The 20,297-nt window shown below is 39.4% G+C and overlaps 1 protein-coding gene across 1 annotated transcript in view; it reads right to left on the bottom strand.

The window, feature by feature from the left end:
* The window catches only part of Arsj (arylsulfatase family member J), a 65,000-nt gene extending 44,923 nt beyond the window's left edge, over window positions 1–20,077 (bottom strand). The window contains exon 1 of the mRNA XM_036191001.1: window positions 19,686–20,077. Within this exon, the coding sequence (XP_036046894.1) occupies window positions 19,686–20,077 (392 nt within the window). The remainder of the gene's footprint in view (window positions 1–19,685) is intronic.
* Window positions 20,078–20,297: the final 220 nt, after the last annotated feature.

The following is a 20,297-nucleotide window of genomic DNA, read 5'->3' as shown; positions in this document are numbered from 1 at the left end:
ATTTCCTTTTCTTCAGCTCCCTTCCCAGCATGTGGATCCAAGCTCCCCTCCAGGAGTTTGTGGAGTTTTTAGATGAGGCTTTGCGTTGCTGTTACCGGAAGAAACACTAATGATTAATGTTTTTGTGCATGTGATAATTGATAATTTTGTACCTGTTAAGTGTATCGTCTCATGAATGAAACAAATTCAAAATGGTTTACCTAACACAAATATGGAAAAATATTGTCATTGAACTACCGCATCTTTAATAGTTTATATGTAACTATATAATGGCATATACATTAAAATGAAAGTCATACTTTGTACAAAACAACAACAATAACATGTATAAAAAACATTAATAAAATTCATGTTTGAGAGCCTGGTATCTTTCTGCTTCTGATGTTGACGGATTGTTATTTTTATATTTTTTAACATTGATGCCTATTTCTGGAGAGTGAGTATGGCTCAACATGTTATTCATTTGTAACAAATAACTTGATAACTTATCTTCCCTGATATGTTTACAAAAGAAAAGAAAAGAAAAGAAAAGAAAAGAAAAGAAAAGAAAAGAAAAGAAAAGAAAAGAAAAGAAAAGAAAGAAAGCCAGAGTCTTTCAAACAATGACCCAGGAGCCCTGAAAGTCTGGGTGGAAGGGTTAGAAGGCAGTAGTTGGTATCTGGGAACCTTCCAGGCACCCTGCTGTCATGTCTGATGTATTGGACTTTTCTGTCAAAGATGGCATTTGAATGAGAAGTTCCCCAGTGAGAAAGAGTTTGTAAATCACACAGCAAGTTTCAAGCCCAACAAGGAAATGAGCCAATATACATATGGCAGACAACATGTGCAAACCTGCTGATTCCTGTAGTTCAAAACTGCAGTGGGAGTGATGGGAGAAGGAGACTACCATGTAATCCCATGTAGACAGTGGGGATGCCAACACAAGAGGCCACGACGGGGTGGGGAGCTGAGAAGGCTTCCAGAACTTGAGTGGTAAAATTCCATTGAACAAGACAACCAAGCTTGCTCTGAGTTTCACACTAAAGAGCAGGAGATGGGAATGAAAGTGAGTATCCATATATGATACATTTCAATAAGAATGTCATGGAATGCATCACTCTGTAACCAATGGAAAGTTTTAAACGTAAGAGAGAGAGGGGGGGAGAGAGAGATTTGAAATGATAAAGGATTCCTTAGACCTTACTCAACTTAAGAAAGACTGAACTTTCTTTTGTATCAGACAGAGACTTTTATATCACTTATTTTTAAAAGGGAAAGGATGTTCAGGCTTACATTTTAGATTGGACAGAGTGTATGTTTTAATTTCAAAGTTGGGTGTGGTAACTAAGAAGAACGTATTGTAAGAAATATTTATCTCTACAGACTTTTTTTTACTGTTGGCACAGCTGTTTATTCTTTTGGCCTAGAAAGCAACTGCAGAAGACAGCAGTGTTACTTCCCAGGCTGGCTCATAGGCTGCTCAGCATGTGATGTGTCCTGGAGAACAAAGAAGAGATCACCATGTGGAAAAGATTTCTCCTTTTTTAAAAAAGGCTATTTTCTAAAAATAAAAGCAAAATGAAACATTTTTTAGGCATTTCAAAATTAAGAAATAAAGGGTGTGCCCCAATTAAAACAAAACCCAGTGCTCTCAGAAGTGAATCCCTAAAATATTATAACTCTAAAAATTTTTATGTGAACTAGCCTACTCAATCTTTTGCTGTGATAAAAGAAGACATGTGTGTGTCTGTATATGTGTGGACATTTGACATTTAATATGATTAATGATCTGAAACCACAGTGCCTTCATTTCCAAGGCATTTTTATTTTGCTCACTGATGTAACCAAATGCCCAACAGGAGAACTTGATGGGAAGGTTTATTTTGACCTTTCTGGGAAGGCGTGGTCATGGTGTGGCTTCGTCCATGGTGGCAGCAATGTTCATATTTTGGTGAGTCAGGAATCAGAGAGAAGCTAGGATGCCTCATAATGGACCGCTGCTGATGACTCACCTCCACAGCCTCCCATACAGTCCCACTGGTTGAAGAGAGAGCATTCAGACTAATGACCCAATGAGGAACAACTCACATTCAAACCTACATACATGGAGTCTTCTTATTGATTTCCTTTCCTCACCAAGCATTTGAGTGACTGGATATGCTGATGTGTAGGATCTGTGTCTGTGTTCAGGATTTGGAAGAATGATGGGGACTGGCAAATTCACTCAGTTAGCGCTAACCTGGTCAGCCATGGAAGCACCTCTTGGTCATAGTCACCAGTGTGGCTGTGTCTTCTTTTAAAATATTACTGAGTGTTCATGTCAGAAGTTGATGCAGATATTCTGCCCCATCTGTTATGCTTAATTTAGAAATATGTATAAGGCTGTAAACTCTAAAACTATAACCCCAAAGGACCAGGAAAAGGCAAGGGGAAAACAAAGATTTTTTATTGTTGGCTTAAAGACAAAAGCACAATTTTCAGCAATTCCTTTGTGATCAGTTCTAACTGCTGCTTGAACAACACCCGTTTAGTAAAACATTTTTTGTTTTGGTCGTAATCTCTGGCTTTGAAGCTCTTTGATGTCTCCCTTTGTTCCTTTGGATGGCCATGCCTGCTGGATCTGCTCCTCAATCAATCAGAACTCACCTATTCCCTAATGTCTACCCACCATTATCTCCTGCACAGGGCACAGTAAAGGGATTCTTAGCAGGTCTTCCTTGTGTAAACCTTACCTCTAAATTTATCCTCAGTGCAGCTACTGAAGTAATTCCATAAATCTACCTGAGATCACAACGCTTCTAAGACTCCAAACTTCCAGTAGCCCCTGCTTACTCAGAGGGAAAGTCCTTGCCTTCAGGAACTGGCTTCTGGGACTCTTCTATCCCATCTCTTTTCTTCTCTTCCCCTGACTGGTCCAGTTTCACTAGGATCACTTCTGGGTCATACACGAGCACACCAGAGGTACTATTCTCCCAAGAACTATGCGTTTTCTGTTCTTCTTTCTTGGAGCAGGTGGATGCAAGTTTATCCCTTATTCCATGGTCCCTGTAACATTGCTGGACCACAATTTCTGACTTGAACCCCTCTTCCTGCCTTCTCATCTTTTGTAAAGAAAGGCATTACCTCTGACATACTGTGTCATTCACTTACATTTTCTTCCAATTGGCATGGCAGTATAAAAGTTCAAAAGTAGCAATATTCCAAATGTTTACATGTCTGAATGCCATCAGTTTTATGGCTTAGTTCTCAGGCAGTCTATTGCCTTTGTATCTTAAACAAAGTGCTTTGCCTAAAGAGAGAATCTTTTTCTCATCCATTGTATGGGAGATAGAGACCATGTCTTTCTAAAAGTTGGAACTATGAGATCCAAAAGAAGTCTTCATATCAGAGTTCATGAGGGCAGATAAAAGTCTTCTTGAACTTGAACTTGCACTAGGAGTTAGTCAATGGGAGTGGGTAAATGTGAGACACACTTGTACATAACATTGGACTGGAGCTCTATTATGGTATCACTCAGTGTGACCCTCAGAAACAGTTATTCCCCATCACTGGGGAGCTTGCTGGAATGTCTCACCTCACATTCCATGCTAGACCTTCTGCTGTAGAACCTCTAGGGTAGAAACCAAGCATATTAGTTTGAAAAGTTCTCCATGTGATTCTCAGCACTATTTACTGTTGCAAATTTTACTTATTAGCACTGAGGAGGTTGTTAGAAACAAACTAGACATAATAGAAAATGCCTGTAATTTTAGCACTTTGGGATGGAGGCAGGAAGAGTCAGTGTTCAAAGTCATCCTTAGCTATATAGAAAGTTTGAGGTCAGCCTGGGCTACATGGCACACTGTCTCAAAGCCAAATAAAAACAGAAAAAGGAGGCTGATAGAATCAACAAAATGTTTGAAGAAATAATTTAAATTTTTCAAAGTCAAAATAAAGGAAGTAGATAATTGCTACTTCTAACACAGTAACAAAAGTTGGATTCTATGCTGTGGATATCTGTATGCTGTGAATATGTTGCTTCAATTGGTTAATAAATAATATAAGTGACTGTGTGTTCATTTGGGTCTGAGTGGCTACGGGGCCACGTGGGTCTGGAGATAACTCCAGCTGCAATTCTAGGTACATTTTAATTGCTTTATGGGACCTATATATGTTGAACATTTATATAATATAATAATAAGAGTAATGATGAAATATTAACAAATTTCATGTCTCACTATGGGAAGACAAACTAATGTTTTTATTTTAAATTTATAATATGAAACAAACCAAAGTAAGAACTTATTTCAGCTCACCAATTTTGAATGTGGAAGCCAGTTAGAAAATGAATTTTTAAGTAATTATATTTATTTTGCTCTAGTTGCTTTTACTGGAGGAACATATTTATTGCCTTCTACCATGAAGATAAACTGTACAGCTAGACTAAATCTATCCTGTCAATCATCTAGCTAATGGAGTGGAAAAATCAATGCTTAAATTGGAATCCCATTTTTATTACTTTGGCCAAGAGAGCAAATCTTTCTATGTATGAGGTCGTCATACATCAAATAAGGTTGAGAGAATATGTAGAGACACAGGTTTAGGTAGGTCCACACATTTTGACATACATCTATTAGAGGATCTATATTAAGATAATAGAGTATATAATAGTCATTTTTAGTTAATATTATACTAGTATAGAAACACTATCAAATTTACAGCATAAATTATTATAACATAGGTTATAACAATGGAATGGGTTAGCAAGAACAGATGACTCACTATTTTTCCTTAGGTAAGACAGCATAGAATTTGAGTAAAGTATCTACAGAACTTTGGTTTGTTTTAGATAGAAGAAACTTGAGCTTATCTGAATGGTGATGGAAAAGATTTAGAGAATATAGATGCAAATTCTGAAGGAGAGAGAGAGGTAATGCCTCATGTCTTTTGTAGCATGGATCTTAAAAGTTCTTATTAATAAAAACAAACCCAGGGCCAGGTATTGGGGTGAATACTGGAAGATCAGAGAAGCAGAACAAGCCATAGCCACCTCACCTCGCCAGTTCCTCAGCTGATCCTGTTTTCTCAGAATGGAAGCCTCTGAGTCCTCATCCAGAATGAATGTCAGCTGAACTATTGCTCAAAAGCCTAAAAGCTTAACCAGCTGTAGTTCCTGGACCTTATGCCTTATATACCTTTCTGCCATCACTCCCTGGGATTAAAGGCGTGTGTCACCATGCCTGACTCTTTCGCATGTGGCTTTGAACTCACAGAGATCCGGACGGATCTCTCCCTCTAGAATGCTAGGATTAAAGGTGTGTGTGCCACCATTTTCTGGCCTCTATGTCTATATCTGTCTAGAGACAGTGGCCGTTCTGTCCTCTGACCCCAGATAAGTTTATTAGGATGCACAATATATTGGGGGACACAATATATCACCACAGTCTTTTCTTGATAAATTGGTGCAGATGGGAAGAAAGACAGAAAATTGCTCACTAGTAATACCAATAGGCTTGTAAATTTGCTGTTAGCAATATGAAAGGGATGACTTACTGTGACTGATGATATTTTACAATGAAAGTGTATTGGCAGATGAGGTGGTTTGACTAGGTTTGGTCCCCATACACTCATGTGTTTGAATGCTTGGCCAGAGGGAGTGGCTCTATTGAGAGCTATGACCTTGTTAGAGGAAGTATATCACTCTGGATGTGGGTTTTGAAATCTCATATGCTCAAGCTACACCCAGTGTGACACTCAGTCTTTCCTTCTGATGTCTGTGGATCAAGATGTAGAACTTGCAGCTCTTTCTCCAGTACCATGTCTGCCTACATGCTGCCATGTCCCACCATGATGGTAATGGATTAAACATCTTAAAATTAAACCAGTCCCAATTATATATTTTCCTTTTAGGAGTTGCCATGGTCATGGTGTCTCTTCACAGGAACAGAAACCCAAACTAAGACAAAAGTAATAAGAAATTTAAGATGGGGGCTGAAGAGACGACTCAGCAGTCAAGAGCATTTACTTCTCTCTTAGAGGTGCTGAGTTTCATTCCTAATAAGCACACTGAGCAGTTTACAACCACCTGTAACTTCAACTCCAGGAGATCAAACATCCTATTCTGGCCTTGATAGGCACCTGAATACATACATGTAACACACACACACACACACACACACACACACACACACACACACAAATAAAAATCTTTTAAAGAATTACAAATGGTTCTGAAGATTAGGACACATGACAGGAAGTAGAAGCCAGTGTTGTCATGATGTCAGGTAAAGGTTCTACACTTGAGATTTGTTTCTATTTGTCCTAATTAAATCAACCCTAGAATTGGGTTACAACTAAAACTCTCTATATGTATGTGCTTGTGTTTATTTGGAGAAATGGTTCTGCTATAGAGGCCAAGCTGGCTTAGAAGTCATAATTCTCCTGCTCTGTAGCTAGATAACTGGAATTATAGGTACATAATGCCCAAGACTTTATTTGTAGGTGATATTTACAGATTTTATCATTTAGTGTATTGTTACATATTCTGGGGATTAGCATGAAAGAGGTTCATATTTGCAATGTATTACAGTAATTGAAATGCAATCGCCACTTCAGGAGTGAAAATGATGCACTCAGTTCCATCGTGCCCGGTGTAGGGTGAGAAAATAGTCAGAAAACTGGGAAAGGAGATGAAAGTTTTCCCAGAGGAGAATGAAGTGTGTTCCTACAAAGAGTTTTCCCAGAGGAGAATGAAGTGTGTTCCTACAAAGAGTTTTCCCAGAGGAGAATGAAGTGTGTTCCTACAAGGAAGATAGCTAGGGAAGGGCACATAGCCCTGTGAGAAAGCGCTAGGACTTTGGCAGTGATGACTCTGAGTAGATAAATGGGGGCAGTGTTGATTCAGATTTTGTGTTCCTCAGATGGACTTAGGAACTGGATTGCAGCCTCCAGCTCTCTCTGGACCAAGTACACTGATAAGACCAAGAATGAACACAAGAGGAGATGGGCAGACATCAAGGCAGAAGTACATACAACAAAACAAAGAGCAATACAGCATCACCAGAACCTAGCCCTTCTCCAACAGCTGGACCTGAACATCACGGAATGGAAGAAGCAGAAGAAAACAACCTTATAAGTAACATCATGAAGAGGCTAGAGCCTTATATAGAAGAAATCAAAAATAAAGTAGAGGAACAGACAAACAAAAAATGGGAAGAACGCTATAAAAAACTAGAGGAAAGGACAATTAAAGCAGAAGAAAACAATAAGTCCTTGAATGAAAATCATGAAAAAGCAAGGGAGACAATCCAAGAACGGAAAGCTTTTTAAAGAACACATTTTTAATTAAAATAGGAGCACATCACTTTCTCCTTTCCCCTTCTTCACCCCTCAGACCTTCCAAAGTTCCCCTTTCAACTCATTTCATGCCTCAATTCTCTGATTAATAGATTAATACCATCCTTTTCTTTGATTATTATTGTTACATACATGTACATATATATATATATATATATATATATATATGCATGAATAAGTGTGCATCATTGTATAAACACACTCTGTGGAGTCTGTTTTTGTTGTTTGTATGTGTATGGTTGGTTACCATGGAAAGCGTTTATAAAGAAAAAACAGATAGTTAGGATCAGGGCATGATTAAAGCCATGAAAATACACTATGTGTAAAGAAAACTTCACTTCATTGTATAACATGTTAACAAAAGTCCTTAAAGTATCTCACAAGTTACATTAACTGGCCAGTTGAGTTAACTTTGAGGCTGGAAACAATTCCTATTCCACCAATGAAAACTGTATTTAAGAAAGATTAAATGGTATATTCAAGATTACAGTCTTGATTTTGCTGAAACACTGAAATTCACATTTTGTTACTATAAACTCTGGACCATCATTTTATCAAAAGCAATCTAGAGATTAAATGCAATCCCATCAAAATTCCAACACATTTTTTTTCACAGATCTTGAAAGGACAAGTTTCCGCTTTATATGGAAACACAAGAAAACCCAGGATAGCTAAAACAATCATGATTCATAAAAGAACTGCTGGAGGTATTACCGTTCTCAACCTTGAATTGTACTACACAGCTATAGTAATAAAAACAGCATAGTATTGGCATAAAAACAGATTTGTTGATCAATGGAATTGAATTGAGGTCCAGATATAAGTCCATACACTTATGGATGCCTGTGTTTTATAAAGAGGACAGAAATACACTCTGGAAAAAAGACAAGCATCTTCAACAAATGGTCCTGATCAAACTGGATGGCTGCATGTAGAAGAACCTAAGTAAATCCATACTTATCTATCACCCTGTACAAATCTCAACTCCAGATGAATCAATGACATCAATATAAGGCCAGAAGCACTGAATCTGAGAAAAGAAAAAGTGTGGAACAGCCTTGAACTTATTGTCACAGGAATAGGTTTCTGTAAACAACACTATTAGCACTGGCACTACAAGAAGCTTAATAAATGAATGGTGCCTCCTGAAATTGAAAAGCTTCTGTATAGCAAAGGATACTGCCATTTCACACAAAGCATTAGGCTACAGAATGGGAAAATATTTTTACAAATTATACATCTGTCAAAATACATAAGGAATTAAGAATAATTGGCCATGAAGAAAACAACCCAATTAAAAAGGGGTACACATCTGAAGAGAGAATCCTAGACAGAGGAAACACAAATGGCTGAGAAGCACTTAAGGGAATGTTCGACATCCTTAGTCAACAAGGAAATGCAAATCAAAACTGGCTTGTGATTTCATTTTGCATCAGTCAGAATGGCCAAGGTCAGCAAAATAGTGACAACTTATGCTAGAGAAGATATGGAACAAGGGGAGCACTCATCCATTGCTGTTGGAAGTACAAACTTGTACAGCCACGTTGGAAATCATTGTGGCAGTTCCTCAGGAAATGGAGAATAGATCTATCTCAAGACTCAGCAATGGCTGTATATCCTACTATAGAGATACTTGTTTAATCATGTCCATTGATGCTCTATTCATAGCAGCCAGAAACAGACTAGATGCCTTGCAAGTGGATAAATGGACAAAGAAAGTGTGCTAAATATACTCAGCTCTTACAAAAATGAAATTTGCTGATTAATGAATGGAATTAGGAAAAAATAATCCTGAATGAGGTAAGTCAATCCCAAAAGACACATATGCTAAGTATTTGCTTATATGTGGATGTTAGTTGTTAAACCTTGGAAAAGCAAGCTACAATCCATAAAACCACAGAGATAAGGAATAGAGTAAAGGACTAGCGGGGGAGTTGGACAGCCATAGGAAGGGGAATAGAATTGTCATGGATGTATGGAGATGGGGGTCTGGAATGGGAGGATCAAATGATAAGGAGGAGAATATGGACAGGGTCAGCTAAAACTAAGGGCCATTTGAGGAGTCATACTGAAACCTAATAGAGCAGAAGCTTCCTAAAATACATACATGCATGGGATGATCTAAATGGAATTGCTAAAGAATGGGGAGACAGAGCCCCAACTGGGTATCTCTTACCACCTAATTCTAATTCTGGGAATGGGTTATTTTTAGTTGAGTTGTTGGCCAAAGGAGTACCATAGGAACCATAAACAATCCAGGCTATTGGTTACTTACCACAAACTTCAGCCTTGTGGCTGAAGACAACATCTATACAGCTCACTGAACATGAAATCAAACTGGTGCCTACCTAGAGCCTTTACCCCAGTGGTCTAGTGTTTACAGTACTGCAAGGTACTCTGCACACTACCGAAGGAGAAACATAAGCACCAACCCAGCTACAAACTCTTCTATCTACAATGGTGACCCATCTGCAGGATGTGTTAGTGTAATAGCGGCACTAAGCTTGTGAAACTAACCTACCGATATTTCATCAAACCAATGGGTTTGAGGCCCATTGTGTGAGGTAGAGTCCATGCCCAACACTGTGTAGGTGGTTAAGAATCTGAGACTTTGTAGCCCAGGGATCAAGGGGAAAACCAAATTCCACTGTTTTACCGAAGGAAGATAGCAATAAAATGACTCCTAACAATGTTCTACTTTATCCATAGATCAGTATCTTTTCAGCTATCATTAGAGAAGCTTCCTTATGCAGTAGAGATGAACTAAGAGAAACGTACAGCCAGACAATGTGCAGAGAGAGAGAGACCTTGGAACATTCAGGCCTAAAATGTCTCCATCAATTCCCTCCCCTTGAGGGTTCATGGGACCCTGGGGAAGAGGAGGCAAAAATATTATTAGAGCCAGATGGGATGGAGGACACAAGCAAGCAAGACCTTGTAAACACAGTAGGACTGGGTTACATATGAACTCACTGAGTCTGTGGCAGCATGCACAGGGCCTGCACAGGTCTGGGCCTGATGGATGAGGTCCCAGCACTGAGAGTGAACATGTATACAAGCCCACATCCCTAACACAAATGCTATCTACAGCTGATAACCATTTGCAAATGAAAAATGAGTTCTTCTCCAATGGAATCTCACTGTGTATACAAACCACACTTAAGGGCAGCCTCATGCATGGCGGTATGTGGCCGACATGAAACAAACTCAAGGGCATTTTTGGAGGTTCTTTGTCTCACAATGCTTTGTCAGGTTTGTGTGTTTGTTTTTCCTTTTCCTTTCAGGGTCCTTTGGGTGTATAGTATGGTTTCCAGTTTTGTGTTGCTATGAGATCTCTGTGTGTGAGAATGTGTGCATCTCTGCATCTATACGTGTTCCCTGAGCTTTCCTTTGGCTCCCTTTCTTCTGGTGGTTTTGTCCTATTCTGTTTTTTAATCTGTTATTACTATTATTTATATTGTTATTTATTCTCATTATTATTTTAATGAGAAAGGGAAAGAAAGTGTGTGGATTTGGGTAGTTGGGGAATCGGAGAGGATCTGGGAGGAATTGGGGGAGGGGAAACAGTAATCAGAATATATATTATTTAAAAAGTCTATTGTCAATAAAAAGAACTCTGGACCGTTTTTTTGCTTGATCCCATTTCCTACCTGATGGAAATAAATAATTGCTTATTAAACTATTCTTTCTCTCATTCTTCATGTGTTTACTTAGCGCGTAGGAACACAGAGCCCTGGACTGGGTGCTGTGAAATTTATGGAGTTATAAATCAGACTCTTGCTTCTCAGGGGGCCAGCAAGGGAGGTAAAAGACTTCCTGAGAGCTGTGAAGGAGTGGAAAATCATGCCTAATACGACAGTTATAGAAAGAATTGTAGAAGGTCGCTGTTAAGATAAATTATTTCTGGCTAAGGAATCATGGGAGGCTGTATGAGGAATGTGGTGGTGGTGCTGAATCCTAAGGAGTGGTTGGCATTTGGGCAAACACTGCAAAGGTGTGAATTCCACAAGTGAGGCAAAGAGATGGGGAGCAATGAGAGGAGCCCTAGAAATCCTGAGCTGTCCATCCCTTTCTCTGGTGTGGAGAGTTTGAAAGTACAGAGGCTGAAGAAACTGCTTAAAGACAAGGCTAAGGTGTGATTATAGTTTATGGGGGAGGCAGAAAGTACTGAAGAAAACCTTGAGGACATGGATGGAGCCATACAGTTTAAGCTTAAATACATGCTTTACAGTTTATAATGTGATCATGGCCAGCTTATATAACTCTCTTAAAATTTTAATATTCTATCCATAAAATGAGAACATTTGTTAAATATTTTATTAATATTTTCAAATATTGGGTGTGAAGATTAAAAGGGAGGATGCTGGAAAAGAAACAGGCACATGAAAGCCCTCAGAGAAAATTAATTTCTTTTCTCATTTTTGGTACATTGGGGAACCAAGGGTGCTGTTTGCTGAAGGGGTTGTTGTTATGAGTCTCATGTTCTAGTAAAGCAAATGTATTAGATGAATTGAAGAGAGAGGGGGTAAAGGCTGAACGATGAGAGGCAGAAAGATTTCCTTCCTCTTCTTTTAATTACAACAGAGCACATGGAGAAACAGATGCCTTACAGAAACACCACTACTGGGAATGTTTAATATCTAGACTGTTAAAAGAACATTTCATCAAACTAATTATATCATAGCAAAATACCCACAGGGTGAGATGAAATCAAAGTCATCTGTAGAATTTTGCTAGAATTCATAGTTCTTAGCCCTTTGTTCCTAGATGCATTTCAACCATCTGGAATAACATTTTAAGAAACTCAACAATATCACTTGAACAGACACATATTCAAATGATAAATGTGCCTAATTTTAAATGAATCTTTTGGGGCTCATTTAAAATTCAGCACTTTGATCACCAATGTATGCCATTAGCCTTTCTAACCAACACATCTACTCTCAGATAACCCAAAAGTTGAATAGGACTGGCAGCTGTCTGCTGGATGGACGTGGCTTTGGGTTCTTCACAAACTGTCTAAGGGAGGTTTGAAAGCCACTCTCCACTTGCTATATTCATCTTCTAAATGTGAAGTAAGGCTTGAAGGAAATTCTTGTTTATTGACAGGTAACTATAAGCACTTATATTTTCACAAGTGCCTAAACATTATCTAAATATCTCTAGAAGTAAGTAGTAGATTTTTAATAGCTGATATTGAACATTCTCTGTGTAGAGAATGCTATTTACAAATATACTTTTAAACAAGTAGAGTAGGAAGCATTATGACCTTGATGTTGATGGGAAGTATGTGTGTGTGTGTGTGTGTGTGTGTGTGTGTGTGTGTGTGTGTGTGTATACACAAGGCCATACAATGAGCTAATTAAATCTGTTCCCCCTAAGCTTTCTCTGTCACTTTATGCTGAGAGTGAGTAACTCTAAAATTCAGTTGCTTTTTTCAGGGTTTCCAACACTAGTGTAGTTTTACAAATCTATAGAGTTGATAAATCTCCCAAAGACACACTGTAGCTCTGGAGCCCTTGGCAGATTCACAGAGAAGGCCTCTGGATCCCTATCCTCTGAGACAAATCAAAAGCCCCAGAGCTCTTGGCTAAGTCCACATCTGTGCAGTGTGACCAGAGTGGTTCATGATGGACACTTGAAGGCTCTACTTTATTCATCTATACAGGGAGGCTGCTATTAAAGCCAACCTCTTAGAGTCTCTTAAGAAAGCTCTGGAGGGAAAAAGTTCATCATGGTTTTGGTGCTCTGTGTTAATCTTCACCATGATTCAAGTCTCCCCAACATATCTGCTTTGACTGATTCTAACCTCTACACATCTCTCTAGCCACTACTTCTATTCGGCACCCCTCTCCTTTCTCTCCATTCCTTCCCAAAGGGCCCCCTGTTACTGACAGTTTGCTCAGTAGTAATCCCTTAGCATGACCTTATCGTGGCCCTGGACATTCCCTCTTTTTACTCTAATTCATCACTGTTTATCCATACCTTACTTTCAGCTCAGGACCTGGTCCTTTCTCCACTTCACTTCTCACAGAATCTGAGGCTGAAACAGGTAGGTATCTTTTTAGTTCCTCATTACACTTCTCAGACAGGGTAAGGCTTCTCATGGGAGTCAACAGGCCCCTCCTCCCTGCATCAAGGCTGAACAAGTTATGCCACCATAGGGAAAACGTTCCAAAATGCTAGCTCATGCTCCTGGGACAGATGCTGGTCCCACTGCTATGGGGATCCACGAACAGACTAAGCTACACATCTGTCACCCACATCTAGAGGGCCTATGTCAGTCCCACACAGGCTTCCTAGCTGTTGGTCTAGGTCAGCTGTCTCTGTGGGTTTTCCCTTCATGATCTTGACACCCACCCCATACCCACAAGATCTCATTTATTTGCCCTTCCCAGAGCAATCCATGTGTCCCTCTCAGAAGACAAACACTTACTCGTAAGTCGGTAGTAGATATAAAGCAAAGGATAACCAGGCTACAACCCACAGCCCCAGAGAAACTAGGTAACAAGGAAGAGCCTCATTACACTTCTTACCAACTGTTGTTGTTTCCCTTCAGAAACTCAATTCCTTAAAAAACAACAGTGGAATAGACCAGACTCACAGTCCTTTAGCTAATTCCCGGCCCCATCCTTATCCCTTAGACACAGTCAGCATTGGGCTACCTTCACTACAGCTGTTCTCATAATTTTCAATAGTTTAAATGTCCTATGGTGATATTTTATTTGTGCTGAAATGTGATTTTGTTTGTATGTTAATAAATAAAGTTACCTGGAGATAAGAGCTAATAGCAAGCCATAGCAGAAGTCTGGCAGTGGTAGCACACACCCTTAATTCAATAACAAGGCAGGCAGATCTCTGTGTGTTCAAGGACACCACCAGCATGGAGACACATGCCTTTAATTTCAATACCAACCATAGATGACCTGGAGGTCTGTATAGACAGGCAGTGACAAGTAGGTCATGTGGTTGGGTTTACAACCAATGAGAAGGCAGAACAGAAAGTCAATAAAAAGATAGATACACAGGAAGTAGGTCACTTGTTGAGGGGAAGGACAGCAGCGGCAGTGGAGGGTAAGAAAGGGTTTTTGGTCTCAGCTTTTATCTACTGCTCTGACCTCTTGTGCTTTTAACTCTGCATTTGACTCTGTGTTTCTTATTTAATAAGACCGTTACATCTACAATGTCCACAGAATACAATATCGAGCACTCTACCCTAACATCTTAACTTGCTCACTTCCAAAGATCTCACTCTGTCTCACCTCAACCCTCACTTCTCTATCATTTGTAAACACTGAAGTACTTGGAATTTTGTCCTATTGTGAACTTTCCCAACCACTCTGTCCTGTCCCTTTACTCAGCAATCTACTCACTGAACCCCCATCCATAACTCAATCCATGGATTGTCAGAACATAAACTCCCTGTGCTTCTTTTTCTTTCCACATTCAAGTCCACAAACAGTCACTCTGTTCATTTTGGAAATCCCTGATCCACTTAAATTCAACTCTGCAATCACAGTGCTTCTCCATGTGGCATCCGACTATGGCAGGATGAAAATCAACCATGACTGACCCTGTCAAAACTAAGCCACAATGGTAGATTTTCTGGACTGCCAGCTTTTTGACCACATTTCTCTGCTCAGTACACTTTTTCACTCCCCTAGAAAGGATTTTATATCCAACTTCTTCAGACATCTAGATCTTAAATCTCAGTGGGCGACCTCACTTTCCATGTTATTTAGAAAGTAAGATGATTCCAAAGTGAACTTCTCTATATTCCCCTAATCAAATCTTCCAATATCTTTGCACGTTGCAACGGTCTTCGCTCCTTTTTAGTGAGTGAAGTGATCAACAATAGCCAAAGGATTTTGAGGAACAGTTAGGAAGACTTACATTCTAGGCCAGCGTTTCTCAACCTGTGGCACTGTCACACCTTTTTAAGTGAGCCTTTCATAAGGGTCATAGATCAGATATTCTGCATGTCAGATATTTACATTATAATTCATAACAGTAGTAAAATTACAGTTATGAAGTAGCAATGAAATAATTTATGGTTGGGGAATCACTATAACATGAGGTACTGTATTAAAGGGTCACAGTAATAGGGAGGCTGAGAACCACTGGTCAAGACATTAATATTTATCATACAACTATGTTTAAGAGAAGGCATCATTGGAGAAAAGGATGGTCACTAGAACAGAGGAGTCCAGAAATGGACCAAATGTGTCAATTGATGAAAATGATTCTGCAATACTATGGAGAATATGTGGTCTTAAAAGTTCTCTCTCTCTCTCTCTCTCTCTCTCTCTCTCTCTCTCTCTCTCTCTGTGTGTGTGTGTGTGTGTGTGTGTGTGTGTGTGTGTGTGTGCAGGCACTTATGTGCTACAGCATGCCCATGTCATGACATGTTCATGGACATCAGAGGACAACTCTTGGGGATCCTTCAGGACCCAGTTCTCTCCTGCCACCTTGTGGGTTGGGAATCGAATTCAGGTTGGCAGGCCAAACAGACAGACAGAGGAAAGTGAGTACTTTGGAACTCTGATTTAATACTACATCAGAAATTAATTCCAGGTGATCTAAATATAAAAACAGAGCAATAAAAGGTTTAGGAGGAAAAGCCTATTATGATGCTATTATGATGCTATGATATAGGCAGGACTATAGTAAATAAGTACAGGAAGGAAAATAACATAAGTTGAATTATAATAAAATTAAAACCTAGTCATTACAAAACACATTCTTGAAAGAGTGAAAAAGAAAGCCAAAGAATAGAATATTAGTGCAGTATAAACAGCTGACAAAGGAGGAGAAAAATAATCACCACACTCCATCAAGGAATAAATAGCCACTTAAACAGAAAATGGGCAGAAGATTTGCATAAATACTTATTAAAATACACTCAATGTTATTATCTATTATGAAAATGCAAATTTTAATCAGGAGAGCATACCAGTGTACAATGGCTACAAAGTCGAAAATGAAGAGACAATACCAAATATTGGCATAGATGGAGTTTACCACACAGTTGCAGTGACAGTTCAAGCCCAGAAGCACCACTCTGTGAACTGCTGGGAAGTATCTACAAAAGCTGCACACACATATGCCTATATTGCAGCAATTCTTCTTGATAAATACACAAGAAGAATGCAAAGATATGCTCACTAAAGCATGAACGAGTATGTTTTTGGCATATTCATAATGGTACCAATATTATGTTGGAAACCACCAACATTCTTGATGATAGAATGGATAAACACATTGCAGCATGTTTACACAAAGCAACACTATCCCACAGAGAGATACAACAAATTACATCAATAGGCAACAATATGGAGAAACCCATAAGAGTAAAAGCAATGATTTATTGAGATGAATTCAATTTGGATTGCCTGTCTTTCTTTAGGGCTTCAAAAATGCATGTCTAATGTTTGCAAAGCCTATAATTCAGAGGCCATCTTTATGGTCTTCTTAAAGAAGTGCTGTTATTTTTCTAGGCTACCACTTCCTTAAGAATAATAAAGTTATCTTGAAATTGATTGAACACAGGCCATCACTATCTCAATTAGCCTTTCTGTCATCAGACTAACTATGAACATCCTTTGACCACACTGCATCATTACCCCTCTTGGACTCTTAGCAAATCTATGTAAAACAGGAACAACAGTAGCATCTGTATTATAGAACCGCTGTGGGAATTAAATGAGGTAATATGTGTAACAGTGATAGCTCCATAGATGCTTGCATTTAAATCAGATGCTTTCAATTTGCCATAAACAGCATTATCATCAGAATAATGGTACATGCTCATAAAAATTATTAGTGATTTCTGGACACACCCCATTGCTGCCAGATGGTAGGTCTACTAGAGATTTGTATTTTGACTGGCATTTGAGGTTATTCATTCTGCATACTTGAGTTTGAAAGCTACCACTTAGAGATCAGGTTCCCCAATTGTTCCTCACATTTTCCAAGCGGCAGTCCGCATGTAAAGACTGCTTTCTCATGGTGACTGATATTCAGTGTTGCCAGAATGGTATAATATAAAATATAAAAGGAATTTGTTACAGATCTATGTAGCATAAAAGAATTTCACATTTTGATTCACCAAAAATATAAAAAGGAGTGTCAGTGTGCGAATGGTACCAAACACTAATTCAACTCCAGTCATGAGACTCTTCCCAAGTCATATAAAAATATTTGACGCCTCTCACATTTCATATAACCTGTTTCCCCCTCGAAATAATCCATCCCACCGGGACTGTTACTGCTTCCTGCCTTTTTTCTTTAGAGCATGCAGAAAGCACAGATATGTTCTCAGAGACAGGATAAGTACCATATTCTCTGGGCCTGAAGTATTCATATTATGCTCGGAACTAGACACCCATGACCACTGTCTTACATCTGTATTCCTTTATAGGAAAGTCCCAGGAAAAACTTCAATTGAGATATCTCCAACTGCTTAACTCAAGTAGAAATCTGTATCAAATCATAGAAGCTATTTGAACTTTTCTGGTCTACAAAACAATTATGCAACTTATCGCACCGGACATAAAATTTTAGTGGGAAGCAACATCTTCCCATGGGATGAGTGATTTCCTGACAATGCTGAGTCAGACTTTGGGTGAAGGGAAAAAACAGGAGTCCTTTCCATCTTTATTTTTGCCTGTCTTATTAAGTAAACTTCAAGGTAATGATAAAGGTAGAATAGATTTTTACCAGTATAAAATGTTTAGGATCAAATGTCCTTATTCAGTGAAAAGCCCTGAACATACTTTTTGTGTAAAGTAAGTTCATCTAATCCAGTTTCATATTTCTTTCAACTACTGTTGGCTCTCCTTGCAAATTTAAATCCTATAAATCAGTTGAAGTGTCTTTCTGACATGTTCATTTCATGAGCCAAGTTTAAGGATGGTTGGGGAGATGAAGAACTTAATCCTAGGCCACCAGATGGCTTGTTTTCCAGCCAACAATTGCTCCTTTATAAATATCCAATGCTCTTGACTTTATGATGCAATGACTAACCTTGAAGGTCACTCTGAAGGACACTAAGACCCTTCTCCTCCTCTTCTTCTCCTTTTATTTTCTGGGTTTGGTTGTATGTGTTTATGTGTTTCTTTTTCTTTCTTTTCTTTTCTTTCCTTTCTTTTTTTTTCTTTTTTACTTTTGAGATAGGATCTCACTTTGTAACTCTGATTGACCAGGAACTCACTATGTAGACTAGGCTCACATCGAATTCACAGAGGTCTGCCTGCCTCTGATTCCTGAGTGCTGGGATTAAATATGTATGCTACCATGCCCTGCTCTCTACCTCTTCTTGCTAAGGCTAAAAAAAATTTTCTGGTAGTGATGGTAAATTTTGACAGTTTGCTAAGCAGCGGAAATTATGCTGTAAGCAAAAGTCTTTTCGAGACAGAGATTCCTACAAAACACTGTAGTCTTAATTTTCCAGACTGGTTACTGGCTACTCTTACGGGATCTAATTCCAAGAACAACTTCACTTGAAGTAAGGGTTCTCCGTCCTGAAACCAAAATCACAAGGCGTATAGATTGACGCCACAAATTGTTTAGGAGAAGCTTGACCCTTGACCCTTTTGCTTTACCTGACTTCCAAACTGAATTTGCACCATGAAAACATGTTATGATCATGTATAGCCTGACAAAGTAAAAACAGGAAAATGTACGAACACCTTAACAAGAGTAGCTATTTAGCAGACTGCTGGCAGCATTCAAAATGTTTCTCAATCCTATGAGCTATGACAGTTACTCAGACTGCTTCCTAGGTTGGGAGAAGAAGCAGCAAATTCCACTGAACTCCACTGCATCTTGAGAACTGTCTTGACAGTTAGATATAATATCATAATAGAAAAGCATCCGTCAAAGATCCTGGCAGAGTCATATTCCACCCTCTTCACGTTCTATGTCACCTTTTCTTTGCTTTTGTGGTCTCTGTTCTATCTGTGATGACCTGGGGCTTTGGGTCATGCAGTTCGAGATTTTGTAACAAATTAAGAGTTGTAAATGACACCTTGCTCTGTGATTTCTGTTCTGATACTTGAAACAAAATGTGAACATGCTTGAAAATTGAAACAGGTTTGGAAGTAGCAAACATGGAGTTCTCTGGTTGGTGGATGAATGTAAAAACCCCGACACCATTCGAAAGCTCAAAGCTGGCTGTCAGGGAAAGAAAAGGGAGGAGAGTAGGTCCTGGCTATTAACACCAATATTGAGGGACTGTACACATTCATTTTTTTCATTCATTGACTGTCCCTCCCCCCCCAATGCTTTCTGTTCCTCCCTTGAATGAGAAAGCAGTTTTAAATAAAGGCTTAAGATGTTTCCAAATAATAAATAGAAGTGGCAACACTTACTTTCCGGTAATAAACTGGCTCCTGGACGGTGTGCAAATAGGCTGGACATAGTAGTTCTCTAGTTTAACTCCTTCGGCAGCGAGTTTGTCAAGAGTGGGCGTCTTTATCTCAGATCCGTGGTAACCCACATCTCTAAATCCCTGATCATCAGCTAAGATGAAAATGAGATGGGGCTGGGAAGTGGCCGTTGAGCCTGGTTCTGATCTCTCTCCATCTTCAGTTCTCCGGGGACCTTCCTCTTCTAAACCCTGGCCCCAGCACAGGTAGCCATAGGTGAGCAGGCTGAGGACCCAGAAGCCTGCCAGGGCACCCATCACCACTATCTTTCCAGGCCACACCCAGCCCTGAGGGAGTAGCGGAGGCAGAGGCTCCGCGCTGTCCCTGGGGGCCATTCACTCGGGTCCCAGCAGAGACTCCACACACAGAACCCTGCCCGCTTTGCTGCTGCTGGCACACTCATGCATGCAGAGGGCTAAAGCTAGCTGAAGGCTGCAACGGAATCCTGCTCTCTCCCAGCAATCACAACTTCACTCCTCTGGAGGTGATGGTTTAACCGGTGGAAGCTGGAAAAACTAGAAGGGCGCAGGTCCTCTCCATCGGTTTGCACCTTTT

Source organism: Onychomys torridus, chromosome 6 (genome assembly GCF_903995425.1).
Source record: "Onychomys torridus chromosome 6, mOncTor1.1, whole genome shotgun sequence".
In the NCBI taxonomy this organism is placed as follows: domain Eukaryota; kingdom Metazoa; phylum Chordata; class Mammalia; order Rodentia; family Cricetidae; genus Onychomys; species Onychomys torridus.
This window is presented reverse-complemented; position numbering and strand designations above follow the sequence as displayed.